This window comes from Drosophila miranda, assembly GCF_003369915.1.
Source record: "Drosophila miranda strain MSH22 chromosome Y unlocalized genomic scaffold, D.miranda_PacBio2.1 Contig_Y4_pilon, whole genome shotgun sequence".
Lineage (NCBI taxonomy): Eukaryota > Metazoa > Arthropoda > Insecta > Diptera > Drosophilidae > Drosophila > Drosophila miranda.
The window spans coordinates 240,058-258,484 of NW_022881636.1; the positions used below are offsets into that span (position 1 = coordinate 240,058).

General features: G+C 48.1%; 2 protein-coding genes across 2 annotated transcripts; both read right to left on the reverse strand.

Annotated features, from left to right (window-relative positions):
• Nucleotides 1-1,426: 1,426 nt before the first annotated feature.
• Nucleotides 1,427-18,110, reverse strand: LOC117194908. Its single transcript, XM_033399374.1, has 8 exons — nucleotides 18,077-18,110; nucleotides 17,118-17,495; nucleotides 16,895-17,064; nucleotides 16,676-16,814; nucleotides 2,275-2,312; nucleotides 2,060-2,206; nucleotides 1,725-1,988; nucleotides 1,427-1,647 (listed from the first exon to the last, which is right to left on the reverse strand). The coding sequence occupies exons 2-8, from the start codon at nucleotides 17,472-17,474 to the stop codon at nucleotides 1,545-1,547; spliced, it is 1,218 nt and encodes a 405-aa protein (XP_033255265.1). The 5' UTR covers nucleotides 17,475-17,495; nucleotides 18,077-18,110; the 3' UTR covers nucleotides 1,427-1,544.
• LOC117194910 lies at nucleotides 2,659-3,980 on the reverse strand. Its single transcript, XM_033399375.1, has 2 exons — nucleotides 3,703-3,980; nucleotides 2,659-3,107 (listed from the first exon to the last, which is right to left on the reverse strand). The coding sequence occupies exons 1-2, from the start codon at nucleotides 3,958-3,960 to the stop codon at nucleotides 3,057-3,059; spliced, it is 309 nt and encodes a 102-aa protein (XP_033255266.1). The 5' UTR covers nucleotides 3,961-3,980; the 3' UTR covers nucleotides 2,659-3,056.
• Nucleotides 18,111-18,427: the final 317 nt, after the last annotated feature.

Sequence of the window (18,427 nt, forward strand, 5' to 3'; positions counted from 1 at the left end):
ACCTCCAAATCTGCCCGTCCTTCATCATTCGGACTAAGGTCTTCAATATTAGCTTGGACATTTAAATCATTCTTGAAATACGTTTCTAAGATGTTCAACCGATAGCGAAGCTCATCATTGCATATCGGGGTTTCCGATTTAGCATCTACCACAGATTTGATCCGAGTTATTTTTCGTTTTATATTGCTCCGTTGGCGTTTTAAGTCTTCGAGCGTCGTCATTTTGTTGTGTAGTGTAATTACGCTGACACAGAACTAGAGCTTCCAAAAATAACAACAACAAAAAACGCAGCAAGCAGCAGCAGCTAGAGCACAAATCCAACGGTGAAAGCAAAAGCAAAAGTTCCAGCAGCGGCAACGAAAGCAAAACGAAAGTGAAGCGGTGGAATTCCAATAGAAGGAATGCGTTGATCGATGGACCAAAGCAGGTAGCTGCAAAGCGAACGAACCGAGAATGCAAGCGCCGTTGAATGCGTTGTGGGTGACAAGCGAATGATAAAATTAAGCGAGAACGGCGAGAGCAAGGCGAGGACAACGATCCCGCGATCTAGACGAACAATTCTGATACGGTTTTCGGAACTTTCGATTGCAGCTGCGAGACGAGCGAATGTTGTAATTGTTGCCTTTGTAGATTGCGATTAGTTTAATTGTTCACAGACGAATTAACATAACACACATGCCCCACGTTGGGCGCCGAAATGTTTGTACACGGAGCGTTTTCCGCATTAATGTTAATTCACGGATGGGGGTGTGTTAGTTTTTTCTGCAAACGAATCAAAGTCTATACAAGAAAGAGAAAAGTCGATCGATCCAGTTGAGTATTAGGGAATAACTATTTATTACAAATCTTAGTGCTTGAGTACTGGGCATAAGAGAGAGAATACAGTGGTGAATTTAGTACAATTATGGTGAGTAAATACAAAAAGTGAGCGTAGGCTCTCTATTTTACGAGGGTCATTTGAATACTTGTTCCTTAAAGGAGTTTGACCGAACACACTTGTTTACAAACAAAACACTGGTGGTTAACACAAAGTAGAATCAAATTAAAGAGATGCGATAATATATCAAAACAAAGTCACAACAATGTTGTATGATATTTAGGCAAAGGGCGGAGAATGCGGGAGAAAGAAAAAAACACAACCGGCTTAAGCAAGAGCTAGAAGCGAATTAATAAACGATATGTAGGCAATGGTAAACGAAAGACAACTAGTATTCCCTGGGGATTGGTGGTGTGGTTGTATTGCGCCCATGTCGAGCAATCGGAACCCAGTTAGGACTGGGCTGAGTTCCTTCGCTGGGGTGTGTGTGTTTGTGGTGTGGTGTGGTGCTGGTTTTTGTACGAACATATTTGCTTTCTAACTTATTTCCCAAATTGATTTTGATATTCCTAAATTCCGGGATCCTAACTGAATCCCTCTCTCCACGTCAAGGTCCCTGTAGGTGTCTATGTATGTGTTCCAGGTGAAATGTGTTGACATGTGTGAGTGTGTGCGTGTGGGATGGGCTACCACTGCGCCGTTTCTATCTCCGGACTACGAACGCCGTTCAGTAGACAATGAGCAGGTTGTTCTCATTGAAGCCGGCGGAGTGTCCGGCGTTGCGTACAATGAAACAGGATCCATCGAAGTGCATGCGCTTCTCATTGCGACTACAGAGGACAGAACAGAACGGAAGTTAGCAGAGCAGGATGACGGGCGAGGTTGAGAGCATCGGTTTGACACTCACCGAACAAACAGATGCGAGGTCTTGCCCAGAGAGGCAGTGCAATGGATGCCAGGTGTGGTAAAAGTGGCCGATCCATTGCCGGGACTGGTGCGAATCAAGCACTTGTTGTCCACACGAGTGACCTTCACCAGGCCATCGGCTGCCTGGGTGATGCGAAATCCGTTTATGTCATAGATCTCAGTGCCATCCTCGGTACAGGTGTAAGCTGAATTGGCAATCACGTCATGGGCTTCAGCCATATAAGAGGGACCATGGCGGTGGTCGCTGCGAGAAGTTCGGGAATTAAATCGAAATTAGCCAAATAAGAAGCGATGCAATTGGCCGGGGGGACTCACTCATAGAACACTGGCAGGGTGTAGTCCTTGGTCAGATCGGTGAAAGTGTCGGTTGTGGTGCGCGTCCCGGCTGTGTCCACCAGGTAGATGAGAGCGCACGCCTCGCTGGTGAAGCTCACACCCTTGTACCACATCTTGGCATAGCGACTGTAATGGGAAGATAATTCAAAGGATTCAAAAGATGCCACGTTGGGGTAAGGGCCATTCCCACTCACACAAAGTTATTGCCCTTCATGCCGTCGTAGCTGACTATTTCGACTTTAGCGCCGCTCTGCAAGTTGCCGAGTTGCTGCAGTTGCGTGATAGAGCAACTGCCACCATGCTGCGCTGATTGAGCACGCGCACCGCCTTGTCCAGAGTCATGTCAATGCTGCCCCATGCAAAGAAAGGTATTAACATTAGGGGTCGGTCTTAAAGAAGAGCCAAGGGGCTGGGGGCGTCCACACTCACCGCACGCCATCGCGGAGGCGCAACTGGATGGTGCCGTTCGTCATGGCAATGGGTCCAGAGCCGGGACATGCCGGCGGTGTGTGGTTCTCGAGCTCGAAGTTGCGTGTGCTGCTCACGCGTGCCAAGGCGTATGGTGGAGGGGGCATTGAAGACGGCAACTGTTGGGAATTCTGAGATTGAGCATAGAATCGGCTAGATTTACAGATATGCAGGAGCCCCTTACCAGGCAGTAGTTCTGCTCGTTGTCGAAGCCATAGGTGGGCGTGGCATTGTAGCGCCCTGTGAGTGCCTTGCCGTTGTGCGTCTTTGCCAGCGTCTATTTCTTGCATATTCCCTGGCCCGTACTGGGGAGGGTTGGAAATGTGTATGCCCGGCAGTTGGACGTATGGACGGGCCGACTGACTGCCGACGGGGTAATTGGCGCACTCCTTGGAAATGCCGCTGGTGATGGTGTTGGTGCCAACGGTGGCGCTGCTAGCGAGACTGGAGCTGCTGCCGCGATCAATGTGGCCCACGGAGTCCGTGCCGGAGGACAGCGAGATGTTGCTCATGCGTTGGGACAGCTTCCCCCAGTCATGCCGACACGCAAGATTGCTTGCTAAGGAAGGGGGGATGAGAAGGCGAGAGGTAGTAGCGGAAGTTAGATCCGGAAGGAAATGAAGGTGAGGAAGTGAAAGTGCCAGAAAATAATTGAATACCGGCAGGAGAGAAAACGACAGATACGAGAGAAAGTGTCAGCAGCGCAGAAATCGAATGACTTTGCAACTGTTGCTAACATTCTGTCGACATTCTGTGAACGCATGCATATACATACATACATACATATATGTATTTACATACGTGTGTGCGTTTTTCCCAATTTGCATTTGATTTTTATAGAAATTAACCAAACTATTTTGAATCGTATTAGAAGAGAAGAGAAGAGGGGGAATAGAGAAGGAAAATTCGAATATTAAAGTCGGAAAGTAAGAGAGCAATGGTGGAAAAGAGCGAGACGGAAAATAAGAAGGTCTGAAATAACAGAAGAGGGCAATGAGGTGATGTGGCAATGCTGCTGTTGCCGAGCTGTTAAGACTGCGGCGGCTGTTAACTCGCTGTTGATACCCTGCTAGCGCGATGATGCGGCAGTTTTGTAAAACAAAATGTCTGAAAATTGAAGAAACTTTCACGTTATTGCTTGGAATTTCACTTACCGGCGATGGGTTGTTGGTGTAGACGGAGCGCTGGCGCACCCCGTTGGGCGGCTTGGTGGGCGAGCGCAAGATGTTGATTTTGTCATTCATCTGAGCACGCGACAAGAAGTCCTCGGCATTGAAGATCCCCACACGGGCGCCCTTCGGGCTGCTTACTTGCGAGACCAGCTCCTGCTGGGAAGTCTCGCAGTCCGATGACTGGCACTGCGCCTCCTTGGTGCTGACCTTGGGCTCAACGGACTTCGGCTCGGTGACCATTTTGATTTGGCAACTTTTTTCTTCTCGCTCTTTCTTTTCGTCTAGTGAGTTCACAAAACCGGCGTTTGTGTGTGCGTGCGTGTGTTCGTGTGTGCGGCAAATGCGAAATTTTTCACTTTAAATATGTGTGAACTTACTTGAGAACACGCGCGTGCTAAATACAGTTTTAGAAGATTTTTTTCGACACTTCTCACTACGACTCTGAGAGGAATTTTAATTTTTATATTTAGTTTTCCACTTTACATGAGCTCCGCTCGCTGGCACAATTTTCGAAAGGATGACTGTTCGGATTTTCACACTGAAAGTCGTCGCCTGCTCAAACCGGAATTCAAAGTGAAAAGCAAAGCTGTCTCCCGATTATAATCGGAGCGATATTCAGGGCTGCATTTCAATGTTGTATGGATGTAGATCAGATACCAATTACTGTACATTTTCGTATTATTAATGGTACTCCGTGGCTTGAGTCTTGAGCTTCACAAAAAAATGGTTTACCAAATTACCAAATGGTTAAATGGTAAAATGTTTAATTCGTACACTGCTCATTTTCACCTTGTTCGATCCTTTCGGATTCCTGTAAAGAAAATTTACCAAATACAATTCGTTCACAGACTTGCATTAAGGCGCCGCACTGACGCTGATCTATCCACAAGCCTGGAAAAAAGTATTGACCCGTCATCGTTTTGGCCCAAAGTAACTTCATTCTGGTCATGGCTATTTGTGGAATACTTCTGGCAGTCTTAATTTAATTTGGATCTCTTCCATAAGCTGCGTGCACTGCAACTCTCTCTGCCCTAACTCCTTTCAAATCTGATTTCCTATAGATTATTAATTGGTACTTTGTATCGTTGCCCAACTAGAAATGGATTTAAGTCAGCTTGAATGCATTTCCGTCGGCCTAATCCTATTTCACGCTTTTAGAGTCGGACAAATGAAGTTTGCCAGCATCAAAGTCAAGCAAAATCGAATTAAGCAATAGGCGCCGCTCCCAACAGCATCAAGCAGAAGCTTTAAGGCATATTCGAAAATTGAAAAGTCAGCCAATGAAAATTAGCTGAGACATCGCACGTGTGGTGTGTGGGGAGTGTTATTGTTTTGCCACCTTGTAGTCTGGATCGTAGAGAGCTATTGTCGAACGGTTCAGTTCAGTAGGCAACCCTGAACTTCTTGCGAATCGATTGACACCTATATCCCCTCGCCTGCTCACATGATTGATGCTGGCTTTCACTTTTTCGGCTAGAGCGCATTGACTTCCCCTGCATTTGGCCATCGCTGCCCACGCAGCATGGCACAGCGAGTATTCGCCTAAAAATTCTATCCCATTTTGCTTGTGACATATTTGAATTGTATTTTCGGTGCTGATGCTGCCACCCCGATGCTGTTGCTGTTGCTGTTGCAGCTGCATCTGCACCTCCGCCCACGCACTGCATTGACTCAGTTTGAGAGTGAAAATAAAAAAGAACAGTTGGCAAATACTGTATTTATAGAAAATGCAATATGCATGGAATCCGAATGAAATACGGAAACTCATTTGTAAAAAGCTACAATGCCTTGACCGGCTCCACCACCTCTTTTGTAGTCACTTACAGCAGCCGCAAGCGAACAAATTGGTTAACCTCCTTTTATTTTTTTCCTTTCCTTTTTTTGGTAGTACGAGTCCATATTTATGGTTCGTAAATATGAATGTGGGATTTTTGTCGAGCCATTACCAATTGGACGGCCATTTACGGCAGGCAAAGGCAGAGAGGAAGCAGAATTGTGGTCTTTTTCTAGTTTGAATTGCTTGTTGATTATTTGCTTGCCACATTTTAATTAACTGGATTTCGTTTCGCAGAACGAATGTGTAACAGTAAGCTTTTGGCAGCGAGCACTGCTCTGAAATATTCTATCTATGCTCCAAGGGGATTTCATTTCCACTCGGTCGAATGCGAAATGTGGAAAAACTATTTTCGTCGACCCAAGAAAACTCATGAAAGTGTCAGTGAACTTTGGCGCAGACAAATCCGGCCGAGACGGACCCAGACGGCCAAGACCCAGACCACACAGGGTGTGGGTGTGGGTGTAGCTGTGGATGTGAGGAGCATGTGACATGTTCAGAGCTGGGCCAACAAATGGGTTCAGCCTGGGTTTTGGGCAGCAAAACATTTTGGCCTTCGCCATCCATAAATTTCCAGATCGCAACTTTGCTCTTCGGATTGCTTCTAGTTTATTGTATGTACTTTGGCCCCAGCAAATACAAGTATTTGAAGCCTTTGGCACGTACCTCTTTTATCCGAAAGTTGGCCCATTGAAGAGGCCTGGACTGGCACCAGCTGTTCATTTCTGTTAGGCCGTTGCCAAGTGGATTAGCGCAAATATTTTAAATTTCTGTTGGTCGGTCCACAGACAAGAGTGCTGAGAGGCTTTACTTTGCGGCTTAATTAAACTCAATTATAATCGTGTTGACACTTTTGTTATTCTGTATTCTGTAGTTCTTTTTGTTGGGGCGAAAGCAAATTAAAACTTCAAACTTGATAAATGCCGAGTGCGAACAAAACTTCTGCTCCATTATGGATTGTTTTACCTGAAGATTAGTTGGGAATCTCGATTGCAATTACTCCAACGAATCTCATTGCCGGAGAGTGGTCCAACCACAGGAAATTTAATTGCTTTCGAGTGGATTTCAATTACGCAAATTGCATTAGACATCACCACGCACGGATTCCCAATGAATCCAAACATATAGTACTCTTAGCTGTATATTATTTATGAATCGGATCAAGCTATCGGCCTTGCCAGCTGTACCTAGCCCAAGTTTTGCCCCAATCGGTGTAGGAATTCCCTCTTGCTGCATCGCAAAACATCACCAAATGTCAGAAAAGGGGTCCATTCTTTATCCTCCAAGGCTGCCGCACTTTGACCTGCCTGCTCTATTCAGGTGGAGGCTGGTGTGATTGATTTGATTGCTGTCACCGACTGGGATGACAATCCATCCAATTCAATGAGCTACTCACTTTCGCCTCGAGTTTGTCCTGGGTCTTCCAGCTGTCCTTTGAAGTCCTCGTCAGAGGTATCGCTCACGGGCGAAATGAAAGTCGTTTACATTTTTTATCAACTTTAAGTGGAAGATTATGGAGGGCACTTCGTGCTGGTTTTCGTACAACTTACCCCTGGGAACGTTGTCATAGTTTTCTACCTCCAACATTGCCAATCATTTCCCATTAAATGTGCCGTGCCCCAGGACGGCTCCCAGGACCCCCAGGGCGGCGGAAGATGTGCATTTATCCATTACATTTGACGTTGCTGTCGACTCTCCTCTCCGCTCGAATCACCCGGTTAAAATGTAATTATCCTGCCTGGACTCGGCACTCCATGGCGTTGCATTCCACGTCTGAAATTCAGCCATGTCTTAATAGCCGGAAATCGAGTTGACTTGCCCTATGCCCTGGCCAAATGCATGTGGAATGAACTCGTTCGGAGAGTTATGGCTGTGTATTCAAGTTATTTGAATATCTATAGACGTGCATGGTGCCGAAGCAGAGGGGCCTCGCATAATTGTCGGCTCAATAAACGATATTGCAGGAAAATTGATGCCCGGCCTTTTTCCATTCCATTCCCCATTTTTGGGGGAAATTGAATTTCATAAACTTTCCGATGAAAAACAGGGTTGCGGGGGAGCCTCCCCAGGGAAGTTCCCAGCAGCAATTAGTGCGCTCTGTCTCGGGAGTGCCCGGCTTCGGAAGTGGCTGGAGCCCCGAGAAGCGGCAGGAACGTGGCCGAAGTCACCGACGTGCCGTGCCTTGCCGTGCCGTGCGTCAGCTGGGGAAAATCGAAACCAAAAAGTTTGTTTATGCTTAGAATGCCAGCGGAATTGCTGGCAGGAGGTGGAGTGGGAGCTGGGAGCTGGGAGGCTTGGGGGCTTGGATGCTGGCAGGATGCGGCTCTCTCTGATGCCATTGACATCAGCAACACGGCCATGGCTGTTGTCATTCAAGTGTTCTAATCAATTCTGATTTAATTTTACGCCCAATTAAGTGTGAAAAGCTTTTGATGTTGGGCACACGGGTGCGAGCGGAAAATGGATGCAGACAAGGACTCGCAGGGGCGCAGTCACACAAGCGTGAGCATTGAATATGCCACAGATACATATGTGGGGTCGGTCCTTTGCTCGCACGCGTCCCAGTTAGGCTCTCACACTTGAATAAAGCCATTCCAGACATCAATATTTTGATCCTTCCCTGGTTGGGCTATTTGTACTTACCGCTGCTTCTGTATCCACGCTGTGGCTTCCGCACCCGCTCTCACTGCTCCACGCTTTCACACACTTTCCGTATGCATATCTCTTTCTCTCTCTTTGTGTATCTCGAACCATGTAACAACTTTCTTCTTATGACAGAGACAGACGTGGCAGATAGTTCCGCCAAGACATTATCCAATAATCTTTATCAACAGCCACAGCCAGCGCTGTAGCATCCGCGCCGCGTGCCTACCTCCGCCTCCAGCTCCAGGTTAAGTTTGTTGGAAACTTTAGTCTGCATGACAGTCGATCCGATATCCCTGTGCATTTGGATTTGTTTGCAGGTAACGACAAGGCTCAAGACATTTCACTAATTAAATATCAATGTACTTTTCCTTCCATTTGCCTAATTTACCGCTGTCAACAGCAAGACAAACAATATTGTAGTCCAAAAGAGTGTACACACTGGCCGCCCAGGGTTGTCACGCTACGATAAAATAAAAACAGCTGTGTCGTAAATGTGCGATTAAAAATTTAACGAAATATTTGTATCCCCGCGAAGCTTGGTTTTTGGAGATCAAAAAGGTCTTCCATATCCCGATTGTTTGTAGTGGGGCGGATCGAAGCTCAACTCTCCCACAACGCAATTGCTGTAGCCGTCATAAGAAATGAAAACCGTTATGTTTAGTGGTATATATATAATTATGTGTGTGTATTTGGTTGGACGGTCGCGCGGTAGATCGGCCGTCTGAAGCGGGGGTGAAATCGTAACTGCTTAACTATATGCCTTATGGTGCTTTTTCTGCCGTGAGCGCCGTGTGGATCGTGGATTGTGGATCCGAGCGCCCCTCCGAGCGCGCGAGAGCGAGTTGGGACCGGGGCGCACGGAGTTGGCACAGTGCGCGGAAATTGTTTACGGCTGGCCTGAACATCATCCCCCCCCCCCCCCCCTTGCAGGATTGCAAAGTATAATGGGGTGGCTGGGCGTACGCCCCGGATTCATCCCAAAAAAGGCGCTCTGGACTTGACAAGGACGTCGACTCAGTGTCGCTCCACGGTCGGATAGGCGTGAGGATGCGCAAAACGGGGGTTGCTCTTGAGGAATCTGTGGATGGCGCCGTGGTTCCTACGACGGGGCGGCTCGCGGGGAGACGAGTGTGTCGTTCGTCGTGAGCCGATGTAGATGGCGACGGTACAGTCGCGGCTGAGCGGGCTGGACGACGAGGGCGGCGTTTAACATGGTTCGATTTAGATGGCGACGATGCTCCCGAGGCTGAGCGGGCCGGACGACGAGACGTGGGTACGTGGAGTAGCGTGTGGTTGTTTTTGCCGGAGTTCACCAACACTCCGCCAGGCAGTTCCCGCAATACTGGTTCATAAGGACAGCTCGGAGTTTCTCTTCGGGGCTCAGGAGAAGAAATTGGTGGTAGGTCCGTAGCGGATGGACTCCTTGGCAGATTCGGCAACGGTAGGAGCCAATTTCCCGAGCACGTCGGTTCTCCCTGGTGCGGTTGGCGCGGGGACGTGGGGCCATATCTGGGTGCGGAGAACTAAATTGAAATAAAGGCGTCGAAGACACATTAGTAACGATCTTGGAACGGGTGAGAGGCACATGTAAGACATTGGAAATTGCCGCCCGGTTACATAGTCTACATAGAAATATTTCCGTCGGTCAGGAGACCGTTCGAGAACTTCTGCGGAGGGAGCTGGAAGGAAATTGCTGTCGTAAAAAGACCCCGAGTCTTCTACCAGTGTGATAGGTCGTCTGGAAATTTGACTCGAGAACGATGAGATTTGATTCATCACCTGAGGCACTGGACCTGTGAGTACCCAGCCGAAAATGGTCTCCTGCCCGAGGAGAGAGCCACAGATGTTGGTCAGTGAGCCACTTAACTGAATGGACGGAAGGATATCCGCTCCAATCAGGATATCTATTTGTGAACTCTCATAGAAGGTCGGATCCGCCCATGAGAGGTTCGGCAGGTCTCTCAAGAACCCTTGCGAGATCGGATGCGATGGAATATTCGCGGCCAATTCCGGAATAACGTAGGCTGTGGCATTTAGTTGTAAGCCCGGCTTAGTCGGAGAACGGATGGAAAAACTGCAGAGCTTCTTTGACTGAGCGGATACGGCATTATTTAGGCCGGAGACCTGTGCCTGGATACGTTGGAATGGCAATTTGATCATGTCCACAAGACGTTCTGTAATGAACGTTGCCTCTGATCCAGAGTCGATCAGAGCGCGGGCGTGGAAAGTTTTTCCCAGGTGGCAAATATTAACGATAGCCGTGCCTAGGAGGACAGCACTCGTACCGGAGGCGAAATATGACTGAACGTTTGGCTGGGCTTCGGACGATGTAGCTCGGGCCACGCTGAGGAATTTTGTGCCGTTGTGAAAATCGCCTCGCTGGAGTTTGCTGGATTGCTACGGTGCAGAAGCGTATGGTGCCGGTCTCCACAAATTATGCAATTGTGGGCGCTTTGGCATGCTCGTATCTGGTTGCCCCTGGCAAAGCAGTTCAAACAAAGCTGCTTTTGCTTAATGTAGTCGGAGCGAGCGCCAGCGGGCATTTGAAGGAAGTAAGGGCATAACCGGATTGGATGATACTCTTTGGAGCAGAGATCACACGTGCTCCTCGTTTGATTCACTGTGGTCTCGAACGAGTGGGCACTCCTAGGATAAGGACTTCCTTGAGACCGAAACGGATTGCTTCTCGAATTGTCTGCAGTGCGTATGCTCGCCCTGGAGTGGGCCTGAGTCTCCATGCCTGGATGGTCGTCCTCAGTCACTTCGAGAGACAGGTACCGCTCCGCCAGGAACTTGTCCATGGCGTGCCAGGTGGGAATTTCGGACTTGTGCGTCACGGATTGCTCCCAAAGCTCTAAGGTCGTCTTTGGCAGCTTAGCGGAAATGAGGTACACTAAAACTCCGTCAGCGAAAACGCTGTCTGTGGAGACCTCGGATTGGGTGAGTGTCGTGAGGCACTTGTGGACGGCGCTCTGGAGCTCGTTTAGCGCTGCTGCTGACTCGGTACGGATTTGGGGCAGACTAAAAAGGATCTTCAGCTGGGCCTTGAGTATCAGCCTCTTGTTTTGGAAACGCTCACGGAGGGCGTTCCATGCGGACGCGAAACCCTCGTGGAGCCTGTGCCACTATGTCGTGGGCTTCACCGCTGGTCTTTTTGTTGAGGTGGAACAGTTTTTCCACTGGAGCCAACCTTGGGTTTTCTATGTAGATGGCGGTGAACAGGTTTCGGAACGTGGGCCACTGCTATCACACAATGCTTGGTGTGATATTTATGCACAACTTGATCAGGGGTGACATAGACAGCCCTGATCTGTTGAGCCGCATAAACTTCACGATTCCTATTAGACTGACTAGAAATTTTATACCGTTGTTCCTTCCACTTTGTAGATCGAATTATTCCTTGCATGAACCGTTTAGGGTCTTATGCTCGGATTATAATTCCCTCTACCATATTATATCCACCACTAATTATCTTCCTCTTATTAAATTATTAATCCTTACACACCTTTCTATTAATTAGTAACTGTAGTGGTATTTGTACTTTGATTGCATGCTTAGTTTCTTAGTAAGTTTAGTACTAATTTTCCTCGAATGTTAGTCTAATAGCTATCTTTCTTGCATGTTCGCGTTTGGTTCGGCTACGCACCGCGCGTCATGCGGCAGCGCCCCTCGGTCGGTTGGTCGGGAGGAGGGCTGCGTTTTGCCTGGGATCCGCGCGCAACAGCCTTCTGCTGGTGTCACACGGGCCACTTGACGGTGCAGTAACTGCATCGCCTCTTGAAAGATGCAGTCATTGCATGTCAACGTCCACACAAAAAACATGGAGGGAGGCGGCAACCGCCGGAAGTCGGCACTTGAACGGCCAGTTGCGGCGTGTGAGGGACAGTCGGGGGCTCGAGCTGATCGTTCAGTTCGGCCAGGCATTGCGCGTAGACCGCGTAGCAGTCATCGTACATCTCTTGGACATAAGCTACACCCTCTGGATCCTCTTCCGCCATTGTCACCGAACAGGCCGCGAACTCCGCGTCCACCTTTGCCCACAGGCTTCGGAGTTGTTTTCGATGGACTTGGGAGAGCGAGCGGGTTGGTGTGCTAGCATCTGGAGCGCTGAGCTTCTGGTCGAAGCGGGTCAGTCTGCTTGCAGCCAAGGCAAACTTAGACTGTGCGGAACTGGCGGCCATAGTGCTAGGAGCCGTGCGAGGGACTCCCGAGGGGAGCAACAAATCTTCGAAGGCATGTGGTGCGTGAGCCCTGGACGTGGTCGGACATCGCTCAGCTGGGGCCGGACGGGAAGATGTGGGCGTAGTGGCTGAGCCGTTGGAGCTGGGTGGATGGATCAAACTGAGCGAACTCACCCGCTTAAACTTCTTGCGAGATTTCTTCTCAACAGTGGGCATGTTTTGCTGATGGATCTGCGATAACGCGTAGTAGAGTCGCAAAGGTAGGTGAGCGGAAAAGGCGACGTGGAATTTCAGAACTACGAACCGTGGATATGTGGTTTTGGTGGAATTTATTGCGAGTATTTAAATTATGGAAATAGTACACCGTGGCCGGAATATATAGATATAAATACTACGATTGAACTACGGTTGAAAACAATATACTCTCGAAATGCAGGGTAGCGCGTCACTTGGCGTTCCGTTACGGTCAAGCGCGGCACCGAAAAATATTCTCCCAACAACTACAACGCAGGCAAACGGTGAAGAAGCGAAAGCGAAAAGAAAAACGAAAAGAATGCACCGCTGCTGCTGCTTGTATGTGTGTATGTATGGCTGTAAGTGCTATGTACCGCGGCTTGGGTTGAAGAGATGTCAAACAACGGGTAAAACGGTGGATAACCGTTTTATATACAATATGTATATTATATAGATGTGCAAGAATATGCTAATTTAAAATGCGTACGTATAGATATGTAAGATAAATACATTTGTATGTATGTGCAGTATGTATGGATCGTTATTTTGTTGGTAGTATAATTAGTTAAATAAGGAGGCGCAGTGATTTGTTATTTTATTTCCTTATAAAACCGACAAACTATGGAACGTTGAGCATGCACGGAATAAACCACAAAAATAATTGCAAGAACATGCCTTTATGTTTGTTGCCAGCCGTTTGGATTGCGTTGCGATGTGTACATACATGTATGTACATATGCATGTATGTTAGCAACGGAAGCTCAGCTGGTAGATGGAGAGGTAAGAATATTATTTACACTGGATCGGAAGCTGAACGCAGGAGTTAGCTCGGATCAAATTAAACCTTTGGAGAAGTAGGAAGCCACAACCGTTGGCAGACCGAAGTATGGTTTAATTTGGAGCTAGAGCGAGAAATAAATACATACACATGCATGCATGTACATATTCCACGGGAACTCGGACTGGGATGGAAAACTCGCACAAAATCACTGCACTGTTGTTAGGCACAATCGAAGAGTACTTATCTTGAACTTGGAGCGATCCGCCGATGCTGGCTGGGTGAGCTTCTCCTTATGGGGAAGGCGAAGATCCGGCTCGAAGGACCAATGCTTGTAGTGGGGCGGATCGAAGCTCAACTCTCCCACAACGCAATTGCTGTAGCCGTCATAAGAAATGAAAACCGTTATGTTTAGTGGTATATATATAATTATGTATGTGTATTTGGTTGGACGGTCGCGCGGTAGATCGGCCGTCTGAAGCGGGGGTGAAATCGTAACTGCTTAAATCTATGCCTTATGGTGCTTTTTCTGCTGTGAGCGCCGTGTGGATCGTGGATTGTGGATCCGAGAGCCCCTCCGAGCGCGCGAGAGCGAGTTGGGACCGGGGCGCACGGAGTTGGCACAGTGCGCGGAAATTGTTTACGGCTGGCCTGAACACCGATGTCTCCGAAGATAGGGCTTATCCGAAGTCCCTTCAAAATGGAAGAGCGTAATCCGCTTTTACATTAAATCGGATTTAAATATAAACTCTATAGCGGCAGATATTCAAATTTATTTTCTTGGAAATCCTCACAGAAATTAAAATGATTAAATTCCAAGTGCTCTTAAAGATGGGAAACCGAACCAAACTGTCGTCTAGGGCCTGAAATTGTCCAACTCCTGATGGCACTTCAGGTGACGGCGTAAACGCAAAGCTCCGCCTTAGGGGGGCCAGGAGGGCCCATGGAGTGGGGCCATAAAACAATTTTGTTGTAAATTTACGATACCCCAGGCCATGTATGACAGAAGGTACATAAATACTCGAACACATAAAGGCACGGGGCAGGAGGCAGTCGACTTTTCCTTTCCACCAAGAAATTAGCAAAGGATGGAGGGTAGGAAACGAAACGAGCTCCATTGCTCCACCATTCTTTTGGAGGAATAAATTAATTTATTGAATGAACAGATTGCATTTTAAATTTATTATACTTCCATAGTATTGATTTTGGGGCACATGAATTTCTCTTTACATGATAGAAAATTTAGGTGTTGGAGATTGACGTAAGGCTAATCCCGGTTTTTCACACTGGGCTTAACTTTGTATTATAATTGGACATCCCATCGTATTTATGTATATATTAAGCCTATGTTTTGTGTTTGTATGGGGGTTTCTTTCATTGTCCTCCTCACAGGACAAGTGTCTTTTAATCAAATTACAATTGGGGTTAATTTAATTAACTCTCACTTTCTACCTTTCACAGGATCTGTTCTATCTTTCATGTGTGTCCTGTGGCTGTTTTAAATATGGCTGGCGCTGTGCCTCTTGCAAATAATTCACTTTCTTTTGCCTCTTGTAAAGAGTGTGTGGTGTGTGTGATTATGGGTTACGTGTTCGAGTGTCTGTATGCTACGGGTGTGGATGAACATTATTGGATTGCATTGAAAGAACTGGTAGCTTAGAAATAATGTATCGGCACTGGCGTTACGTTTAGGCAACGTAACGCCCAAGAGAACTAGTCCTCTGATCTACTATAATTGTTGAATACACGTTGCTTAATCAGACGCACCAACTGTGCATAATTTTGTAAATTTTTTTTTTGAGATATTTCTTTAAACTTTTTTTTCTTGAGTTTTGCCATTTTTAAAGTCTATCAAACAAAATTTAGAACTGAACTGCGTAAAAGAAACAATTTAGAAGAACTGAAAAAGCCGAAATGGAAACGAGTAAAAAAACGATGTTTCTTTTTTTGAACACCAAACGCTGGCACGGCCCTGTTCGAAGCGATTCGGCTCTGATTGGTTCCGCTTCAGCTTGAGATCGGTCTGATTTGTCCAACTGATTTGGGGAAGCAGGAAAGCGCTCCCGATTTGCAATAACAACTAGTAATACACGCATATATACGGCATGATATATATGTAGGCAATGGTAAACGAAAGACAACTAGTATTCCCTGGGGGTTGGTGGTGTGGTTGTGTTGCGCCCATGTCGAGCAATCGGAACCCAGATAGGACTGGGCTGAGTTCCTTCGCTGAGGTGTGTGTATGTGGTGTGGTGTGGTGCTGGTTTTTGTACGAACATATTTGCTTTCTAACTTATTTCCCAAATTGATTTTGATATTCCTAAATTCCGGGATCCTAACTGAATCCCTCTCTCCACGTCAAGGTCCCACAAGTGTGGTGCTGTAGGTGTCTATGTATGTGTTCCAGGTGAAATGTGTTGACATGTGTGAGTGTGTGCGTGTGGGATGGGCTACCACTGCGCCGTTTCTATCTCCGGACTACGAACGCCGCTCAGTAGACAATGAGCAGGTTGTTCTCATTGAAGCCGGCGGAGTGTCCGGCGTTGCGTACAATGAAACAGGATCGAAAACATCGAAGTGCATGCGCTTCTCATTGCGACTACAAAGGACAGAACAGAACGGAAGTTAGCAGAGCAGGATGATGGACGAGGGGGAGGGGGAGGGGGAGGTTGAGAGCATCTGTTTGACACTCACCGAACAAACAGATGCGAGGTCTTGCCCAGAGAGGCAGTGCAATGGATGCCAGGTGTGGTCAAAGTGGCCGATCCATTGCCGGGACTGGTGCGAATCAAGCACTTGTTGTCCACACGAGTGACCTTCACCAGGCCATCGGCTGCCTGGGTGATGCGAAATCCGTTTATGTCATAGATCTCAGTGCCATCCTCGGTACAGGTGTAAGCTGAATTGGCAATCACGTCATGGGCTTCAGCCATATAAGAGGGACCATGGCGCGAGTCGCTGCGAGAAGTTCGGGAATTAAATCGAAATTAGCCAAATAAGAAGCGATGCAATTGGCCGGGGCGACTCACTCATAGAACACTGGCAGGGTGTAGTCCTTGGTCAGATCGGTGAAAGTGTCGGTTGTGGTGCGCGTCCCGGCTCTGTCCACCAGGTAGATGAGAGCGCACGCCTCGCTGGTGAAGCTCACACCCTTGTACCACATCTTGGCATAGCGACTGTAATGGGAAGATAATTCAAAGGATTCAAAAGATGCCACGTTGGGGTAAGGGCCATTCCCACCCACACAAAGTTATTGCCCTTAATGCCGTCGTAGCTGACTATTTCGACTTTAGCGCCGCTCTGCAAGATGCGTCCATTGGGGTGGATCAAAGCCGAGTTGCTGCAGTTGCGTGATAGAGCAACTGCCACCATGCTGCGCTGATTGAGCACGCGCACCGCCTTGTCCAGAGTCATGTCAATGCTGCCCCATGCAAAGAAAGGTATTAACATTAGGGGTCGGTCTTAAAGAAGAGCCAAGGGGCTGGGGGCGTCCACACTCACCGCACGCCATCGCGGAGGCGCAACTGGATGGTGCCGTTCGTCATGGCAATGGGTCCAGAGCCGGGACATGCCGGCGGTGTGTGGTTCTCGAGCTCGAAGTTTCGTGTGCTGCTCACGCGTGCCAAGGCGTATGGTGGAGGGGGCATTGGAGACGGCAACTGTTGGGAATTCTGAGATTGAGCATAGAATCGGCTAGATTTACAGATATGCAGGAGCCCCTTACCAGGCAGTAGTTCTGCTCGTTGTCGAAGCCATAGGTGGGCGTGGCATTGTAGCGCCCTGTGAGTGCCTTGCCGTTGTGCGCCATTTTGCCAGCGTCTATTTCCTGCATATTCCCTGGCCCGTACTGGGGATAGTTGGAAATGTGTATGCCCGGCAGTTGGACGTATGGACGGGCCGACTGACTGCCGACGGGGTAATTGGCGCACTCCTTGGAAATGCCGCTGGTGATGGTGTTGGTGCCAACGGTGGCGCTGCTAGCCAGACTGGAGCTGCTGCCGCGATCCATGTGGCCCACGGAGTCCGTGCCGGAGGACAGCGAGATGTTGCTCACGCGTTGGGACAGCTGCCCCCCAGTCATGCCGACACGCAAGCTTGCTTGCTAAGGGAGGGGGATGAGAAGGCGAGAGGTAGTAGCGGAAGTTAGATCCGGAAGGAAATGAAGAGGTGAGGAAGTGAAAGTGCCAGAAAATAATTGAATGCCGGCAGGAGAGAAAACGACAGATACGAGATAAAGTGTCAGCAGCGCAGCAATCGAATGACTTTGCAACTGTTGCTACTATTCTGTTAACGCATGCATATACATACATACATACATATATGTATTTACATACGTGTGTGCGTTTTTCCCAATTTGCATTTGATTTTTAAAGAAATGAACCAAACTATTTTGAATAGTATTAGAAGAGAAGAGGGGGGAATAGAGAAGGAAAATTCGAATATTAAAGTCGGAAAGTAAGAGAGCAATGGTGGAAAAGAGCGAGACGGAAAATAAGAAGGTCTGAAATAACAAGAGAGGGCAATGAGGTGATGTGGCAATGCTGCTGTTGCCGAGCTGTTAAGACTGCGGCGGCTGTTAACTCGCTGTTGATACCCTGCTAGCGCGATGATGCGGCAGTTTTGTAAAACAAAATGTCTGAAAATTGAAGAAACTTTCACGTTATTGCTTGGAATTTCACTTACCGGCGATGGGTTGTTGGTGTAGACGGAGCGCTGGCGCACCCCGTTGGGCGGCTTGGTGGGCGAGCGCAAGATGTTGTTGATTTTGTCGTTCATCTGAGCACGCGACAAGAAGTCCTCGGCATTGAAGATCCCCACACGGGCGCCCTTCGGGCTGCTTACTTGCGAGACCGGCTCCTGCTGGGAAGTCTCGCAGTCCGATGACTGGCACTGCGCCTCCTTGGTGCTGACCTTGGGCTGAACGGACTTCGGCTCGGTGACAATTTTGATTTGGCAACTTTTTTCTTCTCGCTCTTTCTTTTCGTCAAGTGAGTTCACAAAACCGGCGTTTGTGTGTGCGTGCGTGTGTTCGTG

Excerpts from the sequence above, each read along its gene's own strand:
- LOC117194910 (XM_033399375.1), bottom strand. The coding sequence starts at position 3,960 with ATGGTCACCGAGCCGAAGTCCGTTGAGCCCAAGGTCAGCACCAAGGAG. Across the intron at positions 3,108-3,702 it reads ACACCAACAACCCATCGCCG|CAAGCAATCTTGCGTGTCGG; the intron begins GTAAGTGAAATT and ends CCCCTTCCTTAG.
- LOC117194908 (XM_033399374.1), bottom strand. The coding sequence starts at position 17,474 with ATGACTGGGGGGCAGCTGTCCCAACGCGTGAGCAACATCTCGCTGTCC. Across the intron at positions 2,313-16,675 it reads AGAGCGGCGCTAAAGTCGAA|ATAGTCAGCTACGACGGCAT; the intron begins ATAGTCAGCTAC and ends GCTAAAGTCGAA. Across the intron at positions 2,207-2,274 it reads ATGAAGGGCAATAACTTTGT|TCGCTATGCCAAGATGTGGT; the intron begins GTGAGTGGGAAT and ends TTCCCATTACAG.